Consider the following 27,255-nt stretch of genomic DNA (forward strand, 5'->3'; position numbering starts at 1 on the left):
CTTAAAGAGTTTTTGTTTGAGTTAAAAATTTTGAAACAGTTCTACCATAGAGTAAATAAGTCATGGAATGTAATGTACCTCATGGTGACTGTAGTTAAGAATACTGTGTTGCACATTTGAAAGTGGCCAAGAAAGTAGATCTTAAAAGTTCTCATCACAAGAAAAAAAATTGTAACTGTGTGAAGTGATGGATGTTAACAAACTTACTGTGTCAACAGTTTCCTAGTATACCAAAGTATGTTGCATAACTAAAGCTAATACAATGTTATATGTCAGTTACATCTCAATAAAAATGAATTTTTAAGTAAAACAGAGACATAAATGTGAGACCTAGTATTTTCTAGTGGCAAGGGAAATTTCATTCATCCATGAAATGTTACTAAATTTGAATAATGTTTAAAGAAATGTATTTGTCCTTGAAGTTATGTGATTTGAAACTATAGACTGAATCCAAATTACTACTGAATATTATATGATCATTATTAAAAGTAATTTCATTGTATAGTGGAAGTGGGGAGTATTTTAATTATGCCAAGTCTGCTTTGGTCTCAGATTCCACATAATTTGCTTTCCTTCCTTTCTAAGGTATCCAGCTGGTGATAGCCATTCAAGAAGAAAAGAAAGTTTTTCATATCAGGAAGGAATCTTGCTTCAGAGAAGCTGGGAGAGCACTGCTCTGCCGAGAGAAGCATCTCAGAGGCAGAGACTATGATTGCTGGCTCCAACTTGGCATGCGCCTTCCTTCCTGCTCCTCCAGCCCTCCCGGCAGAGATGGGGCAGAGATGCCCTTTGAGTTTCCCAATCCTGCCCAAGGCCAAGTTCATCCCCTTCCCGTGCCTTCCCTTCATTTGAGGGAGCCCTATTTGGGAAGATGCCAGAATACCTGACAAATACCAGCAACTCTGGTCTGTGAGATAGAGGAGGTCCCATCTGTGCATCCCAGACGGTGGGGCAGGCTCTGGGAGGGCACCATTCATTGGAAGACCGGCGGTGAGTGTGTGTTCATGCTCCGTGAAACATGCATCTTGATACATGCATCTTGTTAAATCTAGATGCAGTCTTCAAGAATGGTGTAATTCACCCCCTCACCCTGCAACCCCTGCCTGGAACTTGGTCACTTTTTACAGGTGGAAGGAAACTGACAAGGTTTCTGTCTCTTCCCCTTTGCATTGTTGCAGTGTTTCTACCCCTAGGGTTTGCTTTGAAACAAAGTTCCCACTCCCAACCTAGAGGCTGTCTGGGAAAATGACCCTCCTTCTTGTCTGCAGGGCGGGTTGCCAGCAGCCCTAGTCAGCTTCATACACCAGTGGTTTCTGAGCTAACAGCTATTACCATTTATTAAGGATAGGGCTGCATGTCAAATAGTTGTATCTGCTTTATGTCAAATTCTTGCCATGACTTCAGTTTGTGAGTAGGGGAAGGGGGTGAAGCCCAGGAGTCAAGCAAAGGTTCTTCATGTCACCAGCTAATGGTATGAAGACCAAGCCCTCAGAGAAGGCTCATGGGGTGCTAGGCACTCTTCCAGGGGTGATTTAGAAATGAGGTCAGTATTCTGCCTCTAATCTTTTTTCAAAAAAGTTTTAAAGTTTTTTTCTTTTTTTTTCATTGTTTTTAGTGTTTATTTATTTTGAGAGAGAGAAGGAGACAGGGTATGAGCAGGGGAGGGGCAGAGAGAGAGGGAGACACAGCATCTGAAGCAGGCTTCAGGCTTCCCTGGCGGGGCTGATGCTGGGTTTGAACAGAGCCTGAACTCACGAACTACGAGATCATGACCTGAGCAGAAGTCAGACGCTTAACCGACTGAGCCACTCAGGCGCCCAAGGTTTTTTTTTTCATGTAATTAAATGTTATTTTTCACCATGATACGTGTACTCTTCAATCTGCATCCCCTATTTCCACCATCTCCCACCCGCCTCCCCTTTGGCAAACATTAGCTTGTCCTCTATAGTTAAGAGTCTGTTTCTTGGTTTGCCTCTCTCTTTTTTTTCCTTTGCTCATTTGTTTTGTTTCTTAAATTCCATACATGAGTGAGATTATATTGTATTTGTCTTTCTCTGACTTAGTTCACTTACATTATACTCTCGTGCTCTAAGTTTTTATAAATTATTTTTAATTGTGGTAAAATATGCATAACACAGACTCACCATTTTAACCATTATTTTATTTATTTACTTACTTATTTATTTAGCGCAAGCAGGGGAGGGGGGGGGGGGGGGGAAGGTGGAGAGAATCCCAAGCAGGCTCTGCACTGTTGGCACAGGGCCCCACAGGGGGCTTGAACTCATAAACTGTGAGATCACGACCTGAACTGAAACCAAGAGTTAGACATTTAACCTACTGAGCCACCCAGGTGCCACCATCTTAACCATTTTACACTTGGTACACTTCCAGGGCACTAATTACATTCACACTGTTATGCAGCCATCACCACCATGTGTCGGAGGCCGCGTCGGCTCCAACAGGTCCAGGGGTCCCTGAAGGATGGACGGTGTCGGCGAAAGAGAATGAGAGAGCCCCGAGATTCTTTCTGATCACCAGGCAGGCATCTCTGTCCTGTCGGTTTTGGTGTCTTTATTTAAAGGTTCAACAACCATATGAGGTCAGAGAAAAGGAATTTCTTACAATGAGAGGTCTTTTGTGATATCAATTGCAGAATTATCCCAGTCATGGTGAATTTACAACCAAGGAAATAACAGGATGCTCTTAGTGAAAGACAGGATAACATATAGGTTACATTGTATATAGATAAGTTAGGAGTCATTCTGTCTGGCTCTCAAGAGGATGAATGATTCTGAATTGGTTAGTTAGTGGAAACTACCAAGGGGGCTCTATATGTATCAGTCTTTGCATCTGGGTTTATGTTTTAATTACTCTTATCTATCCTCATCCCAGCTGCCAGTGGAAGGGAGGATGTCTGTGGAATGTAGGCCCTGAGGAAGGGGCTGCCATACATCACCAATTAGTAAGTTATGTTCGGTACTTGTCTGTACCTTAACTATAAATTAGGCTCTTCTGATATGGGACCAGGCTCAATAGTAACTCTTGTGTTCTTAACCCCCTTTATTATCTAAGTCTTGGATCTGCAAGGCCCATAGGAAGAACCTTTTGACAATGATCCACAGAGCTCTTATCTAAAATCTCTTTTGTAAAGGCAGGAATATGCTTTTCCTATGAGGTAACTGTGTTCAGAATATGGGTTTGATATGGAATATTGTGAGGCCTGGTCAATACCAGCAGGCTCATTTCCAACATAAGCCAGTGGTAACAGAAGGAGATACTAGTCTTCGTTTCTCATGGCAGAAGCTGTGCAAACATTGCCATTTCCTTGCTGTGACTGCCATCCAGAGAGGCCGGTGCGGCTCCCGGCAACCATGCATTTCCAGAACATTTTCATGTGGCAAAACTGAAACTCCAACCCCGTTAAACACTAACTCCACATTCTCCCCTCCCTTCCTCCTCCACCAAACCTTATAAGATGGATACAATTATCATCATCCCAGTTTTACAGATATGGAAACTCAAGCCTGGAGAGATTCTGTAAGCCTCCTGGATCATAGCTAGTGGGTGGCAGAGCTGTGATTCAAAGCCAGAAAGTCTGGCTCTGGAGGTCAAGAGCTTAATTACTCTATGACCTCAGGAGCATCTAACCAATGCTACACTTTTCTGTCCTTCTGCTATTGGCCCTTTCTGGAAGATCAAGAAACGAGCCTAGAAGGTTGGAACAAGTTGCAGATAAGTCCTGGTAAAGACAGGAGGAGGTTTCGTGTTCAGACCCCTTGGATCCCAGGCTGAGTGGGCCTGTGGCTTCCTGCACAGCCACTCAGATGACAGCAGTGAGCCTCTCCCTTTTGGGTCCCACTCCCTGCTTCCATCCATATCCCAAGGCAGCTCTGGTTGTCTCCCCTCAGTCCTGTGTGCAGTCATGGGCTCCAGTTTGCCTGCGATGAGGGAAGTAGACTCTGGGCTGTTAAAAATACGACATATATAATATATACATAAGCTCCTTCAGGATGTTTGGGTGACTAGTGTAGGAAGGGAAGCTCTCAGGGACTCAGGCAGGTGATGCCACGTTGTAAAGAAACATTAGGATGTTCAAAAACATGTTTGGCCAAAAGCTGGAAACAACCCAAGTGTCCAGCAACAAATGAATGGATAAACAAAATATGGTACACGGTGGAATATTATTCAGCCTTCAAAAGGAAGTAAGTTCTTGGGGCACTTGGGTGGCTCAGTCGGTTGGGCTTCTAACTTTGGCTCAGGTCATGATCTTGTGGTCTGTGGGTTCGAGCCCTGCATCAGGCTCTGTGCTGACAGCTCGGAGCCTGGAGCCTGTTTCGGATTCTGTGTCTCCCTCTCTCTCCGCCCCTCCCCAGCTCACGCTCTGTCTCTGTCTCAAAAATAAATAAAATGGAAAAAATTTTTAAAAAAAAGAAAAAAAAAACAAAAGGAAGCAAGTTCTGACACATGCTACAACACAGATAAACCTTGAAGGCAAATTCCGTGTGATCCCACTATATATAGGACTTAGCTAAGGGATCGAACTCACAGAGATGGAAAGTAGAATGGGGGCTGCCAGAGGCTGAGAGGAAAGGGAAAGGGAGAGTTAGTTGTTTCGTAGGGACAGAACTTCAGTGTTGCAAGCTGAAAAGAATTCTGGAGATGGATCCTGGTAATGGTTGTGTGATACAAATGTACTTAATACTACTGAACTAGACACTTTATTTTTTTTCTCTTATCCAATTTATTTATTTTTATTATAGTTTATTGTTAAGTTGGTTTCCATATAACACCAAGTGCTCATCCCAACAAGTGCTCTCCTCCATGTCCATCACCCATTTTCCCCTCTCCCCCACCCCCATCAACCCTCAGTCTGTTTTCAGTATTTAAGAGTCTCTTCTGCTTTGCCTCCCTCCCTCTCCTTAACTATTTTTTCCCCTTCCCTTCCCCTATGGTCCTCTGTTAAGTTTCTCCTGTTCCACATATGAGTGAAAACATATGTATCTTTCTCTGCCCGACTTATTTCACTCAGCATAACACCCTCGAGTTCCATCCATGTTGCTACAAATGGCCAGATTTCATTCTTTCTCATTGCCATGTAGTATTCCATTTATACCACCTCTTCTTAATTCATTCATCAGTTGATGGACATTTGGGGTCTTGCCGTAATTTGGCTATTGTTGATAGTGCTTCTATAAACATTGGGGTGCATTTACCCCTTTGAATCAGTATTTTTGCTGATTTATATGGACAAGAAACATAGGTCAAAGCAACACGAGCATGTACCTTATTTTCTCTTTATTTACAAATTTGAAATTCTTCTTTTGAAAAATTTCCAGACACATAGAGATTACTCCCTAAATACCTCAGTTGACAACTTAAAGGTCTCAAGCTAATTAAGAATCTTAGAATATTTCGGGGCGCCTGGGTGGCTTAGTTGGTTAAGCATCCGACTTTCGCTTAGGTCATGATCTCGCAGTTCATGGGTTCGAGCCCCGCGTCGGGCTCTGTGCTGACTGCCAGCTCAGAGCCTGGAGCCTGCTTCAGTCTGTGACTCTCTCTCTGACCCTCCCCTGCTCACGCTGTCTCTCTCTCTCTCTCTCCTAGAAATAAATAAAACATTAAAAATTTTTGAAAAAAAAAAAGAATCAGAATATTTGAAGAAAACATAATCACTGTTTTTATTAAAAACTTGTAAGAGAAATATAACACTTAAAAACTGATTTAGGCAGTAAAGATCGAGTGATTCTAGAGGCTCACATAATTTGCAGTGTCTTACATGTAGCCATTGGTGGTTGTAACTCTCACTAGTTAAATACATATGCTTACACTTATAGTCTATTTTTATTTATTTATTTATTTATTTTTTAATGTTTACTTTTTTTTCTGACAGAGAGCAAGAGACAGAGTGCAAGCCGGGGAGGGGCAGAGAGACAGAGACACAGAATCCAAAGCAGGCTCCAGCCTCTGAGGTATCAGCGTAGNAAGAATCAGAATATTTGAAGAAAACATAATCACTGTTTTTATTAAAAACTTGTAAGAGAAATATAACACTTAAAAACTGATTTAGGCAGTAAAGATCGAGTGATTCTAGAGGCTCACATAATTTGCAGTGTCTTACATGTAGCCATTGGTGGTTGTAACTCTCACTAGTTAAATACATATGCTTACACTTATAGTCTATTTTTATTTATTTATTTATTTATTTTTTAATGTTTACTTTTTTTTCTGACAGAGAGCAAGAGACAGAGTGCAAGCCGGGGAGGGGCAGAGAGACAGAGACACAGAATCCAAAGCAGGCTCCAGGCTCTGAGGTATCAGCGTAGAGCCCGACACGGGGCTCGAGCCCACAAACCATGAGTTCATGACCTGAGCTGAAGTCAGACGCTTAACTGACCAAGCCACCCAGGTGCCCCTACATTGACAGTCTTAAATATTTTGTGTAAGTAATGGTAATCTGTCCGACATGTGTAAGAAATTTAGAATATTCTATTTACTTAAGCTTGTGGTAAGATACCCAACGTCTTTTATAAACTGAAACATTCTATTTAAATTATATTGCACATTCTCATAACATCAGAGAGAAGATGTATAACTTTTAAACCAAAATTCATAATTAGGATTATTAAGTGAACTTGGAACATGGATTTTTATATAATTTTCATATATTTATTTTTACTAAGTAATATTGATACTCTTTAACATTTTACTTAAAATTTTAACACAGAAGGGTTTTTGTAGAATCATTTTCTGACTAATTATTGACCTGATGCTGATTGCCACTTCTTTATTCCTTATAACTTATCAATAGAAACTTCTTTGTTATCAAATTAAAGCTGCATTTTTCCTTTTTCTGATCTAAAGTTTTTAGAGAAAGAAATGGTTAACTGGTGGAAAGCAGGTATACTTTTTTTACAGTTCTGTAATGATTTACTTATACATTGTTTTAATTTTTAAAATTTAATACTAATTAGGTAATATATACTTTTTAAAAGACCATCTTAACCATTTTAAGTGTACAGTTGTAGATATTAAATGTATTCAAATTGTTTTGAAAATATATACCTTTTGATCGATGTTAATAACTAAATTAACTTTTTAAAAGTCTTTTATTTGGAAATCTCCTTTCCCAACAAGGAAACTACTGGATACTTCGAGAAGACTGATTTCTTTTTAAAAAAATTTTTTTAATGTTTTATTTATTTCCGAGAGAGAGAGGGAGAGAGAGAGAGAGAAACAGCGTGAACAGGGGCGGGTCAGAGACAGAGGGAGATACAGAATCTTAAACAGTCTCCAGGCTCCAAGCCAGCTGCCAGCACAGAGCCTGACGCGGGTCTCAAACCCACGAACCATGTGATCATGACCTGAGCCGAAGCCGGATGCTTAATCGACTGAGCCACCCAGGCACCCCAAAGGCTGATTTCTTTAAACTATTGAAAATACAAGTACAGGTGGTTACAGTCCATAATTTGTAGCTTGATTCTCCCAGGAAAATTACACATTTTATTTCTCTCAGTCGGAAAGTTTTCCCTAAAGGGTCAGCACATTTAAAGCATTAGGTCTTTGGCATTATTTCTTAAACTTTTATGCACTTTAGGGAGTCTTTGAGATTCTTTATCTTATTTGTTTATGTTCTTTGTAACTTCTAGCAACCATCAAAACCGGAACTGTATTGAATTTGAAAGATTTTTCAGGTGCATTTACTGACTCTCTGGAGACACAGGCTATCCTGGTGATTCTGTGTGCATTTCTGTCCATTCTGAGAGCTGTGTTAAAGATGTAATTAGTCCACACGTCTGGTACAGCATGGATTGGCTAGTACTGTAGGTCTTCATTGCTTTTTTCCTATTGCTCTTGTATTCTCTCTTTCATTAATTTCTGTTCTAATATTTATTTAGTATTTCCTTCCTTCTGCTTGCCTTAGTTTTTGTTTCTTTCTCCAATGTCTCAGGACAGAAGCTTAGGTTATTGATTAGAGATCTTTTCTTTTTTTCATATAGACATTTACAGCCTATACATTTTCCTCCACGCACTCCATTAACTATGTAAGTTTTGGTATGTTGTATATTTGTTTTCATTCATCTCAAAATATTTATATAATTTCCATTATTATTTATGCTTTGGTCTATTGGTTATTTAGGATTATATTGTTTAGTTTCCACCTATATGTAAGTTTTCCAAATTACTCTCTGTTATTGACTTCTAATTTAATTCCACTTGTATTATTTCAATCATTATAAATTTATGAAGGTTTGTTTTATGGGCTAACATACAGTCCATCCTGGAGAATATTCCACGTGCATTTGAGAAGAATATACACTTTGCTTTTGTAGAGAGGAGTGTTCTACAGCAGATTCCATTTTTAAAGTCATTATGTAAAATTTCAAATATGTTCAAAGGTAGTGACAGCTTATGATGAACTCCTCATGTACTCACCACTCAGCTTCAATAATCTTACGGCCAATTTCAGGAGTTTTGACAGGTAATACCTCAGTGGTTCCCTATCACTGCAACAACTTGGATTCCCTGGTCTGTGATGGCCTCCCAGGTGAGAAGGTCAAGAGGTACAAAGCTTTTTTGGCATGCTGCCACAAAGTCCCCTGCAAAGGAGTTGAGCCCCAAGCTCTGAGTAGTGGGTAATCTTTGCTGGACCTCCAAAAATGTTAAGACAAAGGGACAAAAGAATTAAGCCTTGTCAAAATTTTATGGTATGGCTAATAGACAATCAAATAACAGATTCCCTGAGGCTCTTGGAGGAAAGATTTTTAATGCAGAACTACGTTGTTTACATTAGTTTGTTTGCTAAAGTAGTTGCTTATAAATATTATCTTGTCTAAATATCAGTTAAGATTTTATGGCCATATCTCAGCATGTCTTTGTAGAGTGTTAAGCAGATACTCCGTAATTTTTGTCTACGTACTACAAATCACGGCAGGTCTGTTATTGCTTGCAAAGCTGGCAGAATGCTTTCTTATTTGCTCTAAGGTCTTACTTCTAACACCCCATTTTTTTCAATCAGTAAATTACAATATTTATTTTGCTTTATTTTGCAACATATTCAGTCTTTTGTGAATGCTTCTACTGTTTTTTCTTTCCCCTGACTGTTGCTCAAGTGACTGTTTCCTCGTGTATCTTACAATTTACCATTGTGAGATTGTGTTCCATGGAGCCTGTCTGTAATAGTTCTTTGACTTGGGTTTAAGGTGTAATCCTCGAGTGAATATTTCCATTTGTTTTTGCAGCCACCTGATATATTACCAATCCAGGATGTCTTTAAACTAAATTACCAGTTTGGTGCTTCCAGGATTCTCAAACAGTATACATTCTGGGCCTATACCTGTGTGAGGGTAAGATGCAAATTCTTAAATGTATTTGTCTCCCTTTCACTCAGAGGAAAGGGCAAGAGAGACAGGCTTCCTTAATATCTCAAGAGAAAGAATTTACCCCTGGATAACCAAATGAGGTGTGGATTTCATGGTCCCAGCCTTATAAACAAAGATCTCTATGTAGGTAGACTTCTCACCTATGTGGGTACTAGACTTTGTCTCCTTTTCCCCTCAACCAAACTATTTATGGATTTTTTAAAAGTTTTTATTTACTTTGAGAGACAGAGAGAGAAAACGTGCACAAACAAGGGAGGGGCAGAGAGAATTCCAAGCAAGCTCTGCACTGTCAGTGTGGGGCTCAAACTCAAGAGCCATGAGATCATGACCTGAGCTGAAGTCAGGAGCTCAGCAGACTGAGCCACCCAGGTGCCCCAAACAGTACATTCTTTGGTCACCTTGAGCTTTTGTGTTTTAAGGTGGCTCAGGTTCATCCTAGGGATAAGGTCTTGAGCTGTTAGAAATCAAATTTGTGTATTCAAGGGTTCAGTGTGGGGGTGAGGGGAGGAAGAGGGTTAGATGAAGCCATTTGTGCACAGTCTGCAGTTTCTATGGGCCAAGCCTGAGGCCTGGTCAAGAAGGCCCAGACGACCTGACTGGAGTCTGACCAAGCTGCCAGGCACGTAATAGTTTGTTGGCTTTTTAAATATCTGTTGTTTTAGGGGGTCCTGGGTGGCTCAGTCATTACGCATCTGACTTTGGCTCAGGTCATGATCTCAGGGTTCATGATTTGCAGTCCCACACTGGGTGAGCCTGAGACTCACTTTGGGGAAGCCCTCCTCCTCTCTCTCTCTTTCTTCCTCTACCCCTCCTGGAATTCTCCCTCTCTCTCTCTCTCTCTCTCCCCCTCTCTGTCTCTCCCTCACTTGCACCCTCTCTCTCTCAAAATAAATAAGTAAATAAATAAATAAATATTTGTTGTTTTAAAAATAGACAATTATAGGTGTCTTATGCTAAAAGGCTGAGAATGGTTTCTTTATACATAGAACTTTATTTCAGCTAGAACTTAGTTAAAAATATTTTTTTATTTATTTTGAGTGAGAGAGAGAGAGAGAGAATGAGCAGATAGGGCAGAGAGACATAATCCCAAGTAGGCTCCACACTTACAGCATGGAACCCAAAGTGGGGCTCAAACTCCTGATTGTGAGATCATGACCTAAACAGAAACCAAGAGCTAGATGCTTAACCAACTGAGCCACCCAGGTTCCCCCAGTACTTATTTTTGTGATTAGTTTGAGGGAGGGCTACATTTCACTTTTGTAGACTTAAATAGCATGAAAGGAAAGGTGCAATGGGAAATTGGCACTGGGTGAGTGTATGTTAGGAACTTTGATGAGTTTACCTTTAGGGACTAAATGACACACAAAAGCAAACACCAAGTAATAAACTAACTGATTGCCTTCAACCTTTGGTGACTGTCTGCTACCCACACTGGCCTGGTCCTGATTTGATACAAAAGGTTGAAATGACCTTTATTCTTTCTCATAGTGCTTTGTTTATTGCATCTCCTCTGTTCTCACACACTAGCTTTTTCCTGATAAGCTTTCCTGTTAAGAACTTCTATTTACTCTTCATGGTGGGACTCCATGGAAGTGGACTCCTCCAGGAAGGTAGGACCTGAGTATAGATGGGTAATGAGGATCATGGATAGATTCAAAAACTTTGGACTCAGTTTGGGTCCATGTAAAGGTAATCTAAGGGTGCTGATAAAAGAGTAAGTATTGAATATTCAAGCCCATCTAAATACAGAAACTTAGAACCCAGGATGAATCCCATTGCAATTAACTTTGGAGAACCATCCTAATTCTTTTATTTATCAAATATGTATAAATAAGCCACCGACCAGAATTTAAAGGTGGTTTTGCTTTACAGTGATTTAAATTACTATGCACAACCTTTTTAAAAAAAAATTTTTAATGTTTTATTTATTTTTGAGACACAGGGAGACAGAGCATGAGAAGGGGAGGGGCAGAGAGATAAAGAATCCTAAGCAGGCTCCAGGCTCTGAGCTGTCAGCACAGTGCCCAATGCGGGGCTCAAACCCACAAACATGAGGTCACGACCTGAGCCAAAATGGGAGTCTTAACTGACTGAGCCACCCAGGTGCCCCAACCTTTTTAGAAATGAGAGAACACTAAGTGAAGACTATCTTCTGTTTAAAGGTTAAAATATCCAACTTGGAATTCCTTCCTTCACTTTGATTAGAATAGAAAAGTTTACTCTCCTTTTTTAGGGCACTGTATTTTATTATAAACTGGATATTGTAATTAAGTTATATCTATGTGATAGAAGGTCTAATATTCTATTTTTACTTTTTTTCCCCTGCAGTAAAGGCTAGATATCCCTCTTCTTATCTTCTGACTCTCAACTCAGAAGATTCCCCTGTTTACTTATCTCTACCTTGCTGGCCTTCATACAGCATTTGTCATTGTGTTTCCATAGTGCTAACTTACAGACATTTCAATAACTATATGTTCCTGATAGTTTTTACAGTCACTATTACAACAGCTCTTTCCCTTCACTCCAGGTCCTGTTTTTGCACTTGGCTGAGCACCACAGAATCATAACAACCTCAGAGACATAATCTAGTAGGTAGTTGCGTTCCCCCCCCCCACCAGATTTACTGAGTTATTGATGACATGTAACATATGTAAGTTTAAGGTGTACAGTGTGATGACTTGATGCAAGTAAGTATATGTTGTGAAATGATGACCACAGTAAGGTTAGTTAACACATCCTGGATACGCCTTTTTAAGGCTGTCTTTGAGACCTAGCCTAGATGCTTTTGCCAAATGATCTTTTTTACTTATATTGTGCAGAACTACAGTGAAGCCTCTAAATGTAAGTAGCTGCTCCTGTCTCAAGAATCAGCCCAGAGGGCTGTTTGGCAGTCATCTATGTCTTCTCAGATGTTCCAAGAATTTGGGGAGGACCTGACTTAACTCTGTCTATACCCTATCTTCCAATAACCTGCTCAAATTCAGGAGCGGGACTTCTCACCTGTTTTTGGGAAAGAGACTGAGAATGGCATCATGTTGGGACATTTTAATGGCCGCCTTAGACATCTAAAAGGCGGACAAGCTGTGACAAGTAGGATTCCTTTGCCTGGTATTAGAGTTCAATCTAATGCCAAGCAAGAATCACAGGTCTTAAAACCAGACAGTCTTGGGCACAGACCCTAACTCCTCTACCAGCTGTGTGGTTTGCAACAAATCATTTTAAAAATTGACTGTTCCCTCATCTGAAAAATGGGAATAACACTAACCACCTTGCAGTATTGTTTTGAGGATTTAAAAATAATGTATGTGAATGATGGCCCCCCACATATGCAGGTTCTAATCCCTGGAACCTGTGAATGTTACCTTATATGGCAACAGAGACTTGTCAGATGTGATTATTAGAGGCAGCCATTGAGAAGATGTGACCCACCAGCTGGACCCAGCCCCTCACCCCCTCCCATGTGCTTGGAATATATATTCTGCCACCATTTCCACAATGGTGTTTTCAAGAATGCAGCCCTGAGAGAGCAAAGTGTTTCTGAGACCATCTGGATAGTATATGTGATCGAACCCAGTTAAAGCCTCTGTTTAAACTTTTAGGTTTCTGGTGGGCGAGTATGGAGACCCACGGGTCTTGCAGCTGCCTGAGACAAGTCCTGTGTGAATTTCCCTTGTTTATTGCACCTGTCATCTACCAATCTGGAATGGTCTACCTCTTTCTTTGGTCTCTCCTTGCCCTCCACATATGGGGACCAATTTGTAAACCAACAGTAATCAAGTCAAAGATCTTAAGATGGGGAGAGTATCCAAGGGTGGCTCATTAGGTTAAGCTTCTCACTCTTGGTTTCGGCTCAGGTCATGATCTTGCAGTTTTGTGAGTTCGAGCCCTGCATAAGGCTCTGCGCAGGTAGTGCAGAGCCTGCTTGAGATTCTCTCTCCCTCTCTCTCTGCCCCTTCCCCACTTGTTCTCTCTCTCTCTCTCTCAATAAATAAATAAATAAACACACAAAAAAGAAAGTTCCAAGGAAATGGTTTTCCTTCCTAGTCTCCCACTCACCAGCTGTTTGATTTTAGGCACGTTGTTTTACATCTCTGAACCTTGGTTTCCTCCTGTAAAATGAGAGGGTTGGATTAGATAATTCCATTTCATTCACATGTATTTATCAAATATTTATTATGTACCAGCCACTGTGCTCAACTCTGGGGCTACAAAGACCAGTGGAACCCAGTCCCTGCCTTTATACAGGTGAGAGTGAATGCTAGAGCGTCGCAGAAGCTACTGACCAGTGCATGGAGCCTGCGCAGAGAAGGAAGTGAGGTTTTTTTTTTTTTAAATATTTTTATTTATTTCTAGGAGAGAGAGAGAGAGAGACAGCGTGAGCAGGGGAGGGTCAGAGAGAGAGGGAGATACAGACTCTGAAACAGGCTCCAGGCTCTGAGCTGGCAGTCAGCACAGAGCCCGACGCGGGGCTCGAACCCACGAACCGCGAGATCATGCCCTAAGCGAAAGTCGGACGCTTAACTGACTAAGCCACCCAGGCGCCCCAGGAAGTGAGTTTAAGAAGGCTAGCAGGGACTCAAAGTCTACCTGAGCAGGGCAGGCTGAGTGTAAAAGAAAGTTGGGAAAAGGAAACTGTGGTCAGAAGGTGGAATTTCAGGATTTGCAGATTTCAGATGTAGAGAACTTCTGGCTGGTATAAGTTTACATTGTGTGGACTTTAAATTTTGAATGTACGATGTAGCAACTCATATTTGAACTCCTACCAGTAACTCCTTACAATAAAACAATGAAGTTCACAGCAGGAGTGACTAGTGCCCAGCTGTTCAGTGGTCTTTGATGATCTTCTGGAATCCAAACTTTCTCAGAAGGGTCTTCAATTACACTTCTCTGTCAGGGCTGTACTAAAATTGAATCACCACTCCAGGCCACTCCAGACTAGATACAATGCTAAGCCACAGCTCTGGGTCTGCTATTGCGTTTAGCTGCCAGAACTTGCATTAATGACCATTATATTACAGCATGTCTTCTTTGATTCTTTCAATCTTAATTTTGAAAAATGCCTGAATATGGAAAAGTTGGAAGATACATACACGACATATCCTTAAATCCTTCACTCAAATTAACCAGTTATCAAAAATTTGCCACATTTTCATCTATGTGTGTGTGTACATCTCTATGTATGTGTGTATTCTATGTGTGCATATATAATCAATATATATTTTTCTGAAACATTTGAAAGCTGCAGACATTGGGACACTTCATCTTTAAATATTTCAGCATGTGTCTTGGTAAAAAAGATAATTTCCTCCCATACAACCACATTATTATTATGCCATCTGTAAAAAATCAACATTAACTCAATAATAACATCTAGCATACAATCCATGTTCCCCCCAAATATCTTTCGTAGGTTTTTTTTTTCTGGTCGGGCATTGAATGAAGTTTCTTGCCTTGCACTTGGTTACTACATCCCTTTCTTTACCTCCTTTGAACCTGGAATGGTCCTCTTGCCTTTTGCTTTTGTGTTGGTTTTCTATGACTCTGAATTTTTTTTGGGGGGGGGGTGTCCAAGCCAACTGCCTTGTAGAATGTCCCAGTCTGTAGATGTGTCTGATGGTTTCCTCATGCTTAGATTCGAGGTAAGCCTGCTGGCTAGGGCATGTACCCAGTGGCGCTGTGTGCCGTTACTGTCTCACAGCAGGAGGCTCAGGGTCACTGGATGTTGCATTGTTGATCCCTTGGTTACAGTGATGATCACCAGATCTCTCCACTGTAAAGATATGCTTTTCCTTTTGTAATTATTTCATCATCTGTGGCATGACATTTGTGGATCTGTCCTCTTCGAGTGGTCATCTCTGAGGAAAAACGATGGTGTGAGAAGAGCAGAATAGGATGGGAAAGGAAAGGATGGTGGAGGAAAGCCAAAGGCAGCACAGTCAGGGAGGACATGGGGAGGGAAAATGGAACAGTCGTCATAGTCTATTGAACAAATTAAAAGATTGAAAACAAAACTATATGTCACATTTAAAATTATATGTAAAGTGTCCTGTAAATAACGTGGGGAACAAAAAAATGGGCAGCAAGGTAGCTGTGACTAAAAGAGTCGAGGGCAGACTGAAGTTGCTTCCCTGCTTTATTGGATACTGACCCCAACTTAGGTTCAGTGACAATAAAATAAACTCCAACAGTAATCACTGAATTAGCATTGTTGACATTCCCACCTAGTAAATTTTCCTACTTCTTAATTATGCCTTTCTTTTAGATGTGACTCTTTATTTTAATTATATCCAATTAGATGTAATTGCATAGTCTTCGTTCATTTCATTATGGCTATGAGCAGAGAAGCACTTTGCCAAAAAGAGTGTGTTGACTTTCTGAATATTCTCTTTATTCCTCTTTGCAGCTGCCAGCGTGTGCAGGGGTGGTTGAGTTCATACATATGTGTTTCCCACTATCAACTGCATCCCTGTGGCATGCATTCATTTGACATTGCTCCTTTTGGGAGACGAGGGTCTATGTCCTCTCACATTGAAACTGGGTGGTGTTTTACGCTGTTTAAAATCAAGACAGTGCAGTGGAAGTGACCTTATGTGACATCAGAGTCTAGGTCATAAAAGTTGATGCAACTTCTGCTTTGCCCTTGGGAATATTCACTCTTGACACCTCCAGCTGCTTTGTATGCAGCCCAACTGCCCTGTGGCCACCTTACTAGGAGGAATACCAAACTAATTCCCAAGAAAACCATATGCAAGCCCCTGAGACTGCAGAGAAAGGTGCCTGGGCAGCCCCCAGATGCTTCAGCCTCTCCCCCTCCTACTACTCCAGCTCTAGCTACCAACTGCTGGATGTTGTTTTAAGCAACTAGGCTTGGGCTGATTTATTTTACGTGCAATAGCAACAGTCCCTCAACCATCCAGTGTGTCACCTTCTAAGATGCTGGGTTGCTGTTCTGATTGGTTTCAAAAACTAAAGTGGCTCAGTGAACAGACATAAGGAATGTGGCTATTAGAATGTATCTGAATATAGGCCCATTGATCATACCACTGTCCTCAGAGCTCTCCTTTTGTTGTGGGTGTGTCATGAAACTTTACCCTCCTTTGCTGACTTAGTAGTGGCTGTCTTCTCCCAACACCCACAGTTCAGGATCTCAATAGTAAGTCTAATTTAAATTAGTGTGATGGTAAGTGCTTGAGTTTTGGACTCATAAGTGTGGCCTTTGGGTCTCTGCCTTTCTGCTTGGTTTTGCCATTTAAAGGACGTCGCCATCCCTTGAGCCTCAGTTCTCCCTCTCTGAGCCCGGAACAATACTGCTCCTACCTACTTCACCAGGTCATTGAGAGAAGCATATGTGATAATGTATTTGAAAATATAACGTGAATTGCAATTTCAAAAAACCTAAGAAATTAGCATCATCACTGACAAGTTATTCATCTGCTTTTAATTACCTCATCTATGGGGCACCTGAGTGGCTCAGTTGGTTAATTGTCCGACTTTGGCTCAGGTCATGATCTCATGGTTTGTGGGTTCGAGCCCTGGATCAGGCTCGGTGCTGACAGCTCTGAGCCTGGAGCCTACTTCGGATTCTGTGTCTCCCTCTTTCTCTGCCCCTCCCCTGCTCATGCTGTGTGTGTGTCTCTCTCTCAGAAATAAACATTAGAAAATTTTTAAAAATTACCTCACCTGCAAGGTGGGAATAATATACTACCTTCTTCCTATTCTTATCAGAACACTGCTATAAACATCTGCAATAATATCTAAAATCAGTAAGATTTGGGAGGAGAGGCCAGGGTGAAATACATTCAGTAAAATACAAAGTATCTATTCAACAAATATACATTGAATGGCTTTTACATATAGGCACTAAGCTGGTTCTGGGCATACTACAATCAAGAAATGGTCCTTGCCTTCCAGGAGTTTATTGTCTAGTGGAATGTTATGGACTCATAAGGAACCTATTTCAATACTTTTAATTTATTTATTTTTAGGTTTATTTATTTATTTGAGAGAGAGTAGGGGAAGAAGGGGCAGAGAGAAAAGGAGAGAGAGAGAATTCCAAGCATGCTCCACACTATCAGCACAGAGTATGATGCCAGGCTTGAACCCATAGCCGTGAGATGATGACCTCTGCCAAAATCAAGAGCTTGGATGCTTAACCCACTGAACCACTAGGGTGCCCATATTTATTTATTTTTTAATGTTTATTTATTTTGAGAGAGAGAGAACCAGAGCAGGGGAGGGGCAGAGAGAGAGGGAGAGAATCCCAAGCAGACTCTGTGCTATCAATGCAGAGCATGATGTGGGGCTTGATCTCACAATGAGATCATGACCTGAGCCAAAATCAAGAGTCAGATGCTCAACCAACTGAGCCACCCAGGTGGCCCTCAATACAGTTTGTTAAGAGGTGAAATCAGGGAAAGCCCATGGTGGGCTCGGGTCTCATGGGTGCCAATGGAGCATGGTGGTGAAGAGCACAGAGTCTGAACCCAGCTGCTTGGGTCTAACTCCTCCTTCCGCCACTTATTTCTATCTGACCTGGGAAAACTTATTAAGATCTCTGTGCCTCAGTTTCTTCATTGGTAAAAGGAGAATACAAACTAATCTCAGAGAACTGTGCAAGGACTACATAAGCCAGTACATGCAAAGCATTTAGCACAATGTCTGGAACACAGAGAAAACACTCAACAGTATGAACTATTGTTATTATTACGTAGTGCTGTGGAGCCTATATAATGTGGAGCCCATAGTTTTGGGGGCTTTGGCAGGTGTGGAATCAGGAGAGGCTTCCTGAAGGCAGTGACAGCTGAGAGGAGATCTGAAAGATGACAGGAATTATCAGGTCAAGGTACAAGGTATTAGGGGTGAGGTGAATGTATACCAGGCAGAAAGAACACCCAGATTCTTTAAATCAGTGCTTTCTCAGACTTTGATGCTCATGAAAAGCATCTAGGAATCTTGTTTAAGTCCAGATTCTGATTCAGTGGCTCTGGAGTGAAACATTCCTGTTTTTTGCTTGTTTGTTTGTTTGTTTGTTTTTGAGAGAGACAGAGAGAGTATGAGTGGGGAAGGGGCAGAGAGAGAGAGAGGGAGACAGAGAATCCCAAGTAGGCCCCGTCAGCACAGATCCTGACATGGGGCTCAAACTCACAAAACCATGGGATTGAAATCATGGGAGCTGAAATCAAGAATCGGACGTTTAATGGACTGAACAACCAGGTGCCCCTGGAGCGAAATGTTTCTAACAAAGTTCCCAGGGAATGCTAATGATGCTGGTCCCTGTCCTACACTTCCACACAGGAGCAAGGTTCTAACTGGGTGCAAAATCTCAAGAGAAAACTGTAAGCTATTTAAGGATAGCTGGTGCGCCAACTGCTGAGAATGGCGTTTAGGAGCTGTTGTGCCAGGTAGAGAGAGAGAGTAAGGAGCGATGAGATCTGTGGTGCTGATCACTGCCCTAAGGGGCTAGATCGCAAAAAGATTTACAAGAAAAGAAAAAAGAAATTTAGAACATAAGGAGGGTATTAGCTGCCAAATGGAAAAATAGTCTTGAGGGAAAACCTATTGGAAAAATGAGACCAACCGAGAGGTTTTCTCCTTAAGTACGGTGAGAGATGATGGTGGCATCAGCCTTGGGGATGGAGAGAAGTGGGGGATTTCAAGAGTTATTAGAAGAGCTACAGTTTGGTGATTGACTTGCCGAGGGCATGAAGGGAGGGAGAACACAAGGAAGATAGGCATGAGGTTATCAAGTTTGACTCAGCTGCCTACTACAGTCAAGCACATGGAGAATAAGTGTTCATCAATGGCACATAAAGGCAGTGTCTTCTCCATCTTAAATGCTCCTGCTACTTTTGGAAATTGTTGATCTGCTTTCTTCAAACTACTTTCAAACTCTCAATTCCTACGAACTACTCAGGGCCTCATAGAGAAACACAGAGCTGGGAGGGACACCTGGGTGGCTCTGTTGGTTAAGTGTCTGACTTTGGCTCAGGTCATGATCTCACAGTTCGTGGGTTTGAGCCTCGCATCGGGCTCTCTGCTGGACAGCTAGCTGAGAGCTTGGAGCCTGTTTTGGATTCTGTGTCTCCCTCTCTCTGACCCTCCCCTGCTCACGCTGTTTCTCTCTCTCTCTCAGAAATAAAACATTTTTAAAAATTAAAAACAAAGAGAGAGAAACACAGAGCTGGGAAAGTAAACCTGTACTTCAAAATTTCGTACTTACTCTCTTAGCTTTTGTTCATTAGTTGTGTAGGGTGTGTTGGCCTTCCCAAATTAGCTACTACTTTTTGAGGGCAAGTGCTGATGACCCGGTAGGCATTTAATACATGCTGGGTGACTATCTGATAGAACAAGAGGATTACACATTAATGCCATTTATTATCTCATAAAATAGTAATAAAAGTACTAACATCTATAAGGTGTTGAGTGTTTTACAAGCATTATAAATGCCATCATCTTCTTTTGTTTATCAGAATCATCTGACACCCTTACAACCTGGCAATTTGGGTAATCAATTTGCTTTGCCTACAACTTCCTTGAATTAATGTAATAGAATGGGAGCCTAGCCAGTTACTGCTGAGCTCTACTGCCATCTACTGTTCACGTACTTACTAAGTTCACATATTGCACTCCATATCCACACTGTTCTTTGCTATTGAATATTTGTTTTCTGCAAATCTCAGGGGCTTTCTGTGCTTTGAGTTTCAACCCAGAGTAGGTGTAATTTCTTAATAGTTTCTGACATTTCGTTATAGCAATCCAGCATGATACTGACAATTTTCTCTTGTTGGCAAAAAGAGTTTATGCCTCTATGGAATATTAAACATTTAAAAATGTAATGACACAATGGTTTTTTTCATAGGCTTTTTTTTTCAGTTAAACTAAAAGAAAAGGCCACAGAACTTTTGAAGAATGTTTCCCTACCTCAAGCAAACATCATTAAATTAAGACAAGACAGACATTTTGGCGACATTCCATTCAGAGCGTAAATCTTTTTTTTTTTTTTAAATGTTTTATTTATTTCTAGGAGAGAGAGACAGCATGAGCAGGGGAGGGTCAGAGAGAGAGGGAATCACAGACCCATTCAGAGCGTAAATCTTACTCATCCTTCAAGGTCATTGTTTCAAATGATACCTTCTCCATAAAACTTTCCCTGATTCCTCATTCTGGAAGTAAATTCTGAATTGTTATAATGAATCACAAAGTGGAAGGACAACAAAAATTCCAATTCAAAAAATAGCTTTATAAACCTTATTTTCCCTTTTCTGTTGGTTCCCTTTTTTATTTTGCAGACAAAGCTGGACTCTCAGCTGTAACAATCTTTTAAAGCGTTTTGTTTTAATAAGGCAACATTTTAGGAAGGGCAAGGACATAGCAGGTACACTGCTGGGTGATAGGGTGAGATTTTATTTATTTATTTATTTATTTATTTATTTATTTATATCAGGTGAGATTTTAAGCAATTAACTTTTACTTCGATTGCTGTGAGACTTTAGCCTACTCGTTGTCCTTAGGTACTAGATAGTGAGGATTTCAAAGATGAATGAAGCGATGAAAATAGTTTAAAGAAAGGGGCACTAGGCAAGGAGAATTTATTTGAGTAAATTTCTGGCATAATTTAGGGATCTGAGAGTAGTTCAGTGGCACTGTATTTGATGGAGTGGCTGTGCAGTGGTGATCAATCCTCCCCCCGCCCCAGTACCTTGATTTCATCGATCTAGATTGAAGTCCAGTCTCCTCTACAGATTGACTTAGCAAGTCATTTGAACTTCCTCACAGAATAGGATGAGTCTTTTCCTCTTCTATGCAGTCTGTTATTTCTACCTAGGTCCCTCTCATAGGTGTTGGCATGCTTTCCCTTACTTTTTTTTTTTAATTTTTTAAAAATGTTTTTATTTATTTCTAGGGGAGAGAGAGAGAGAGAGAGAGAGAGAGAGANTTTCCCTTACTCTTGTTCAAGGTCACAGAACCTTGGCGCGGCGCTCTCTGGGAGTCTGCGGTGCCTGCCCTGGGTTCCTCCCTTACACCTGCGGTTTCTCTACCGTCACAATCACTGATTCGATCACACACTTGCCATCTCACGGAGAATGGACGAAAATCCTCACAATTTACAGCAGCCTCAAGTTGTGAAAAGCCCTTGCAGGGATTACTACTCAAGAGCGGGGAAGCAGGCAAGGCCCTCTTCTCGTCCCTTCCTCCCTGGCCTTTTCTGATAAGGAGAATTTGGAAGGGGTGGGAGGTACGGCGGTGGGCACGAAGGCAAAGTGCTTTCTCCTGGTAGGAACGCAAACCTTCGCGTCTATCTGCGTTTCCGGAAGCATTCTCTTCGGACTTGCGGAGGGCACCGACTTCCGGCTCTGACTTCCCAGCCTTCCGAGTTTCGAGCTCCGCCGCTTCCGCCCGGAGTTGCCCTAGACTCCGGCTTCGAGCAGCTACTTCCGCCAGGAGTCCCAAGCCGCTTGGTCTCGGAAACTGACCCTAAAGCGGCCTCCTCCTTCTCCCTTCAGCCTGGCCACCTGAAGCCGGGTCTCCAGGTGGCGGCAGCGGCTTGCTGGGCCTGTCGCGGAACGTTCTCTAGGCCCGAGACCTGGGCCTGGGGCACCGGGAGTGCGAGAGAGACGCCCGGGCCTGGCCCAGCCCCAGCCCCAGCTCCTGTCTTCCCGCGGCCAGTGACGGTGGCCACAGGCCTCGCCGCGCCCACCCTAGCCTGGGGCGGAGCCCGGCCTCCCCGCCCCGTCCCCGCCCCTCCGGCCTGCCCAGAGCCGGGTCTGTGTCGTCCCCAGCCCTGCGGCGGTGTAACTACCCCGGACCTCCGGGTCTCGGCCGTCCCGTGGCTCCGGCCGCGGGGCAACATGGAGTTTGCGGAGCTGATTAAGACCCCGCGGGTGGACAATGTGGTGCTGCACCGGCCTTTCTATCCCGCCGTCGAAGGGACCTTGTGTCTGACTGGTCACCATCTGATCCTGTCTTCTCGGCAGGACAACACGGAGGAGCTGTGGCTCCTCCATTCAAACATCGACGCCATTGACAAGCGGTGAGTGCCCGCATCCCATCCCCTTCCCGTAGGGAACTTGGGGGTCCTTAGGTGGACGTCTGAGGCCACACGATTCAGTGTTTTCCTTGCGCCCCGTCGCCTAATTCGCCAGCAAAATGAGCCCTCTCTGGCCTAGAGTGAGGATAGGAATTTTAGAAAGCAGAAAAACATCTAAATGAAATGCCTGATTTCCATTAATTCTGGATGGAATTACCAGGGTTATCACATGGTTATCCTGATTATCATTTTTGGTGCATAGTATCATTTGGGTGGATTTTCAACCTTTAAAATTTTTTTTCTTCTTGCACCATCATATTCCTTGGATTATTGATTGCCCGTTACAGCTCATGGAGTGGTTGAATGTGATTTAGGGAAAGTCTTTACTTGCCACTTTTGAGGAAAACTCAAAGAACTTAGTATGTAGTGTCTAAAGTTCACAAAACATTTTTCTTTCCCTCAAACATGTTTAATTGATCATATTTCTCCTTATTTCTTACCTTCTGAGTCATCAGTTGAATACTTCCTACCATAGGAGATGTAATATCTTTTACTTATCCTTACTAAGGTCTGCTTTTGGGAAAGACAGAATTGACTCTTAAACAAAGATATTAATTAGCTAACGTTTTTTGTTTTGTTTGTTTTTGCCCTGCAAACTCTGTCTTTCCAAGGTGGTATCTCAGAGTCAAAAAGTTAGACGCCCATCTACAGTCAAAATTCTTACTTCCCCAGCGGCTCTGTGTACTTAACTCTAGCCAGGAGAAGGTGGATTGATCATCCAGTTTACAATAAAGTATAAATGAACGACAACAGCCTTTTTTATTACCTCTCAGAGAACTAGATATTAAGAAGATTCCTAGAGAGGTTATGCCTTAAAAGAAAATAATTTCTAGTGGTAGAATTTGAAATGGGATGGATGGATTGGTTACAGATTGATTTATTTTTTTCAAGCAGAGAGTTCCTGCTAGACTCCTCAGATCACCTTCTCCTGTGTAAAAATTTTCAATGGTCTCTTCCTGGCCTGCATAATAAAGCATAAGCCTCTTACTCTGTCACTCATAGTGTTTCGTGGCTGGTCCTAACTTACTCTTCCCACTTGGGTTCTTGCCATTCCCTTTCACAAATCCTTTTTATTAGTCAGTCCTCACTCTATTTTTGCTCACTGTGTCCTGCATTCTCTTCTGTATAACTGATCGATGCTCTTCCTTCTGCATGGAATGCCTTGTTCCTCCCAAGTTTGTTAAAGATTTAATGAATGTCGTTAGGGTCTAGACATCGTGGGAGGCATTAAGAACACCGAGATGAGTAAAATATGGTTCTTGTCTTTCAAGAGTTCATGGGCTATCATCCATCCGCTACTGGTCTATCAATATTTAGTTTAACCATTTTAACTGCAACCTCTTTTTGTAGATTCTTCTGTTAGTTTCCACAACTAGAAGTAATTCTCACCATGAAATCCTATAGCTCTTTAGTTATATCTCTTTAATAAGTATATATTAACACTTGTATTTTGATAGTTACGTCAATTTTAGCTCCTTGAAGCCCGTACTTACATTTGGTTAATTTTTATCTCTTTCAGAACTCCTAACTTGGGCAGGTAGGCACATAGGAAATATAAGATGGATTGACCCCGGAATGGTCTGTGGTGCCACAGAATACACATTAATTTTTTAAAAATGTTTTTTATTTATTTTTGAGAGAGAGAGAGACACAGAGTGTGATCAGGGGAGGGGCAGAGAGAGAGGGAGACACAGCATTCAAAGCACACTCTAGGCTCTGAGCTGTCAGCACGGAGCCTGGCATAAGACTTGAATTCACGAACCCACGAGATCGTGACCCAAGCCGAACTCAGACGCTTAACAAACTGGGACACCCAGGCGCCCCTGAATTAGAGTTTCTCCTTACCACCAATTCCCTTTTCTTTTTTCTTATCTCTTTTTATCGTTGCTTTTCACACTTTAATTTCATCATATTTACCCAGCATTTACTACATGCCAGGTGTGGTATAGCTGAAAATAGTATATGAGACATGACATTTTAATATGTTAGGGCAGAAGTGACAAGTTGTATACACATTTACCTTTTTCCCCAGGAAGCAGCATGATGTGATGGAAAGAACATGAGCTAGGTGGTCAGGTCGGAGTTTGTTTAATTGTTGCGCTCAAGAAGTACTTCCATGTGTCTTCTATGTGCTGAGGATTGTCTGGACACTGCAGGTACAGGGCTAACTAAGGTGGTGGAAGAACTTGTGTACCGGTGGAGGAGATAGACATTCAAATAAGTCGACAAATAAGTAAATAACAATGTCAGGTAATAAGTGCCAGGAAGGAAAATAAAGGAAGATGGGAGGGTAGAGAATGCCAGTATACTTAGAAAGAATTTCAGAGAAGACAAGTGACATTTAAATGAATGACATGTGAATGAAGTGAGGACGCTAGCAGTGTGAATATGGGAAGAAGGAGCATTCTAGGCAGAGGGAAGAGGGAATGTAAAGACAAGAACATGCTGGGCTTATACAAGGAAAAACAAGGAGGCCAGTGTGGCTGCAAGATAGTGAGCAAGGGTAGAGGCTAGAAACATAGCAGAAACTGGTTGGCGGGATAAGCAGGGGCCAGATAGTGTAGGACTCTATTTGCCCTTGTGATGGTTTTCACAGGAAGCCCCTGGAGGGTTGAAAGCAAGGAAGTAAGAGCAGGTAGACTTTTTAGAAGACGATTCTGGCTGCAGAGGGGGAACAGTAGAAGCAGCGGGCCTAGTCGGGAGGCTGTTGAGTAGTTCAGGTAAAAGGTGCTGGTGACTTTATAAAGAGTAACAACAGGGACACCCGAGTGGCTCACTAGATTAAGCTTTGGGCGTCGGCTCAGGTCATGATCTCATGGTTCATGAGTTCAAGCCCCACATCGGCTTCTGCACTGGTAATGCAGAGCCTGCTTGGAATTCTTTCTCTCCCTCTCCCTCTGTCCTCCCCATGTTCACTTTCTCTAAATAAATAGACTTCAAAAAAAAAAAAGTGGAAGCAGCACTAGTATGATCAGAAGCAGTCCGGTTTCAGGGGTGTTGTGAAGTCAGCTGAGCTGCCTTGCCTTGCGAGTGAATTGTAAATGTGATGTGAGAGGAAGAGCAGTATAAGGATGCCTCCTTTAGTTCTGCCTCCGATGAGGTAGGTATCCTTGGGCCGGCCACTCAACCTCTCTGAACCTCAGTTCTGTCATATAGAGGAAGTCATACAGCCCTTCTCATGTCTGGCAGTAACGTCTATGTGAGTAACACTTTACAAGCTCATGGAGTGCTGTCACGCACATTGCATACACAATTGGATTTGATCCTTTCAGCACACAAGGCTTTACACAGGTTTTACAATTACACTTTTTTCTTTCCATGGACCTCAGATGTAGAGAGTTGAGTTAATCCTACTCAGTGATGACTCGTCATTTTCAGGAAATTGAAATTCAGAAATTTTCAAGCCTGAATTTTCACACCTATTGTCCACCTCATCCTCAGTCCCTATAGGCAAGGATGTTAAGTGTTGCTATTTGTCTTTGGATGTATGTATACCCTTATGAATATATAGCACTGTCATGTGTGAAGTTCAGTTCCCTCAGTAGGATTATGTGGCAGATCTTGTTCTGTTTCTCAACATTAACTCAGGATCTCTTCCTGTTGCTGTGTGCACATCCATTTCACTGCCTCTGATGGCAGAGTAGAATCCCAAATTATCCACATATTTTACTTTTCTGACTCTTTAGATAACCTCCCAACTCCCTACTGTCACCACTTACTCTGCCCCTCCCCCACCTTGTGCACCTTCTCTCTCTCTCTCTCCCCACCCCCAAAAAAGTGTTTAAAAGTTGGTTTTGTTGTCTTCCTAGCATTGATTTGCACCAATCCTTGTATACTCTCTAGATATTATTCTTTACTTAGATATGGCAAATGTCTTCTCCTGGTCTCTCAACCATTTGTTGACTTTTCTGTTGTGTTCTTTGTTGAACAAAAGGCCTGAATTTTAATTCAGAATTTATCAGTTTTTACTTTACTGTTTGTGCTATTTAGGTCATACTGAAGAAGTCATTCCTTATCCCAAGATCACTAGGATATTCTCTACATTTTCTTCCATATTAGCTTTATAGTTTTACCCTGCACTTTTAGGTCTTTAATTCATTTGCATTCTACCTTCATTTCAAGTGTTATTCTCCTTGTAGCAAGCCAGTTTTCTTTCTTTCCTTCTTTCTTCCTTCCTTCCTTCCTTCCTTCCTTCCTTCCTTCCTTCCTTCCTTCCCTCCTTCCTTCCTTCCTTTCTTTTTTAATTTTTGAGAGAGAGGGAGATAGTATGAGCAGGGGTGGGGCAGAGAGAGAGGGAGACACAGAATCCCAAGCAGGCTCCAGGCTCTGTGCTGACAGCTCAGAGCCCAGCGTGGGGCTCCAGCCCACGAACTGTGAGATCATGACCTGAGCCGAAGTCAGATGCTTAGCCAACTGAGCCACCCAGGTGCCCCTAGTTTTCTTAATACCATTATCTAGCAACCCATTCTTGACTGATGCATCATATATCAAGTGATTTCGTATATGTACAGCTTTCTCCGTGTCCCATCAGTTTTGTAATATGCTATGTGTTTGCTTCCATTTGTTTCTATTTTTCTAAATAATGTGTGATTTCTTCTTTGATTCCTTGGTTGTTTATTAAAAAAAATTTTTTTTAATGTTTATTTATTTTTGAGAGAAAGAGAGCATGAGCGGGGAAGGAGCAAAGAGAGAAGCAGACACAGAATTGGAGGCAGGCTCCAGGCTCTGAGCTGTCAGCACAGAGCCCAATGTGGAGCTTGAACCCAGGAACTGTGAGATCATGACCTG

The 27,255-nt window shown here is 41.9% G+C and overlaps 2 protein-coding genes across 2 annotated transcripts in view; one reads left to right on the forward strand and one right to left on the reverse strand.

Moving 5' to 3' along the window:
- The window catches only part of XKR6 (XK related 6), a 383,867-nt gene extending 361,637 nt beyond the window's left edge, over positions 1–22,230 (reverse strand). Inside the window, 2 exon segments of the mRNA XM_077769740.1 lie at positions 21,326–21,834; positions 21,893–22,230. Of these exon segments, the coding sequence (XP_077625866.1) occupies positions 21,326–21,834; positions 21,893–22,230 (847 nt within the window).
- The window catches only part of MTMR9 (myotubularin related protein 9), a 61,062-nt gene continuing 55,527 nt past the window's right edge, over positions 21,721–27,255 (forward strand). The window contains exon 1 of the mRNA XM_077769709.1: positions 21,721–22,410. Coding sequence (XP_077625835.1) covers positions 22,229–22,410 — 182 coding nt within the window. The 5' untranslated portion in view covers positions 21,721–22,228. The remainder of the gene's footprint in view (positions 22,411–27,255) is intronic.

Source organism: Crocuta crocuta, unplaced genomic scaffold (assembly GCF_008692635.1).
Source record: "Crocuta crocuta isolate KB4526 unplaced genomic scaffold, BGI_CrCroc_1.0 scaffold551, whole genome shotgun sequence".
NCBI lineage: Eukaryota > Metazoa > Chordata > Mammalia > Carnivora > Hyaenidae > Crocuta > Crocuta crocuta.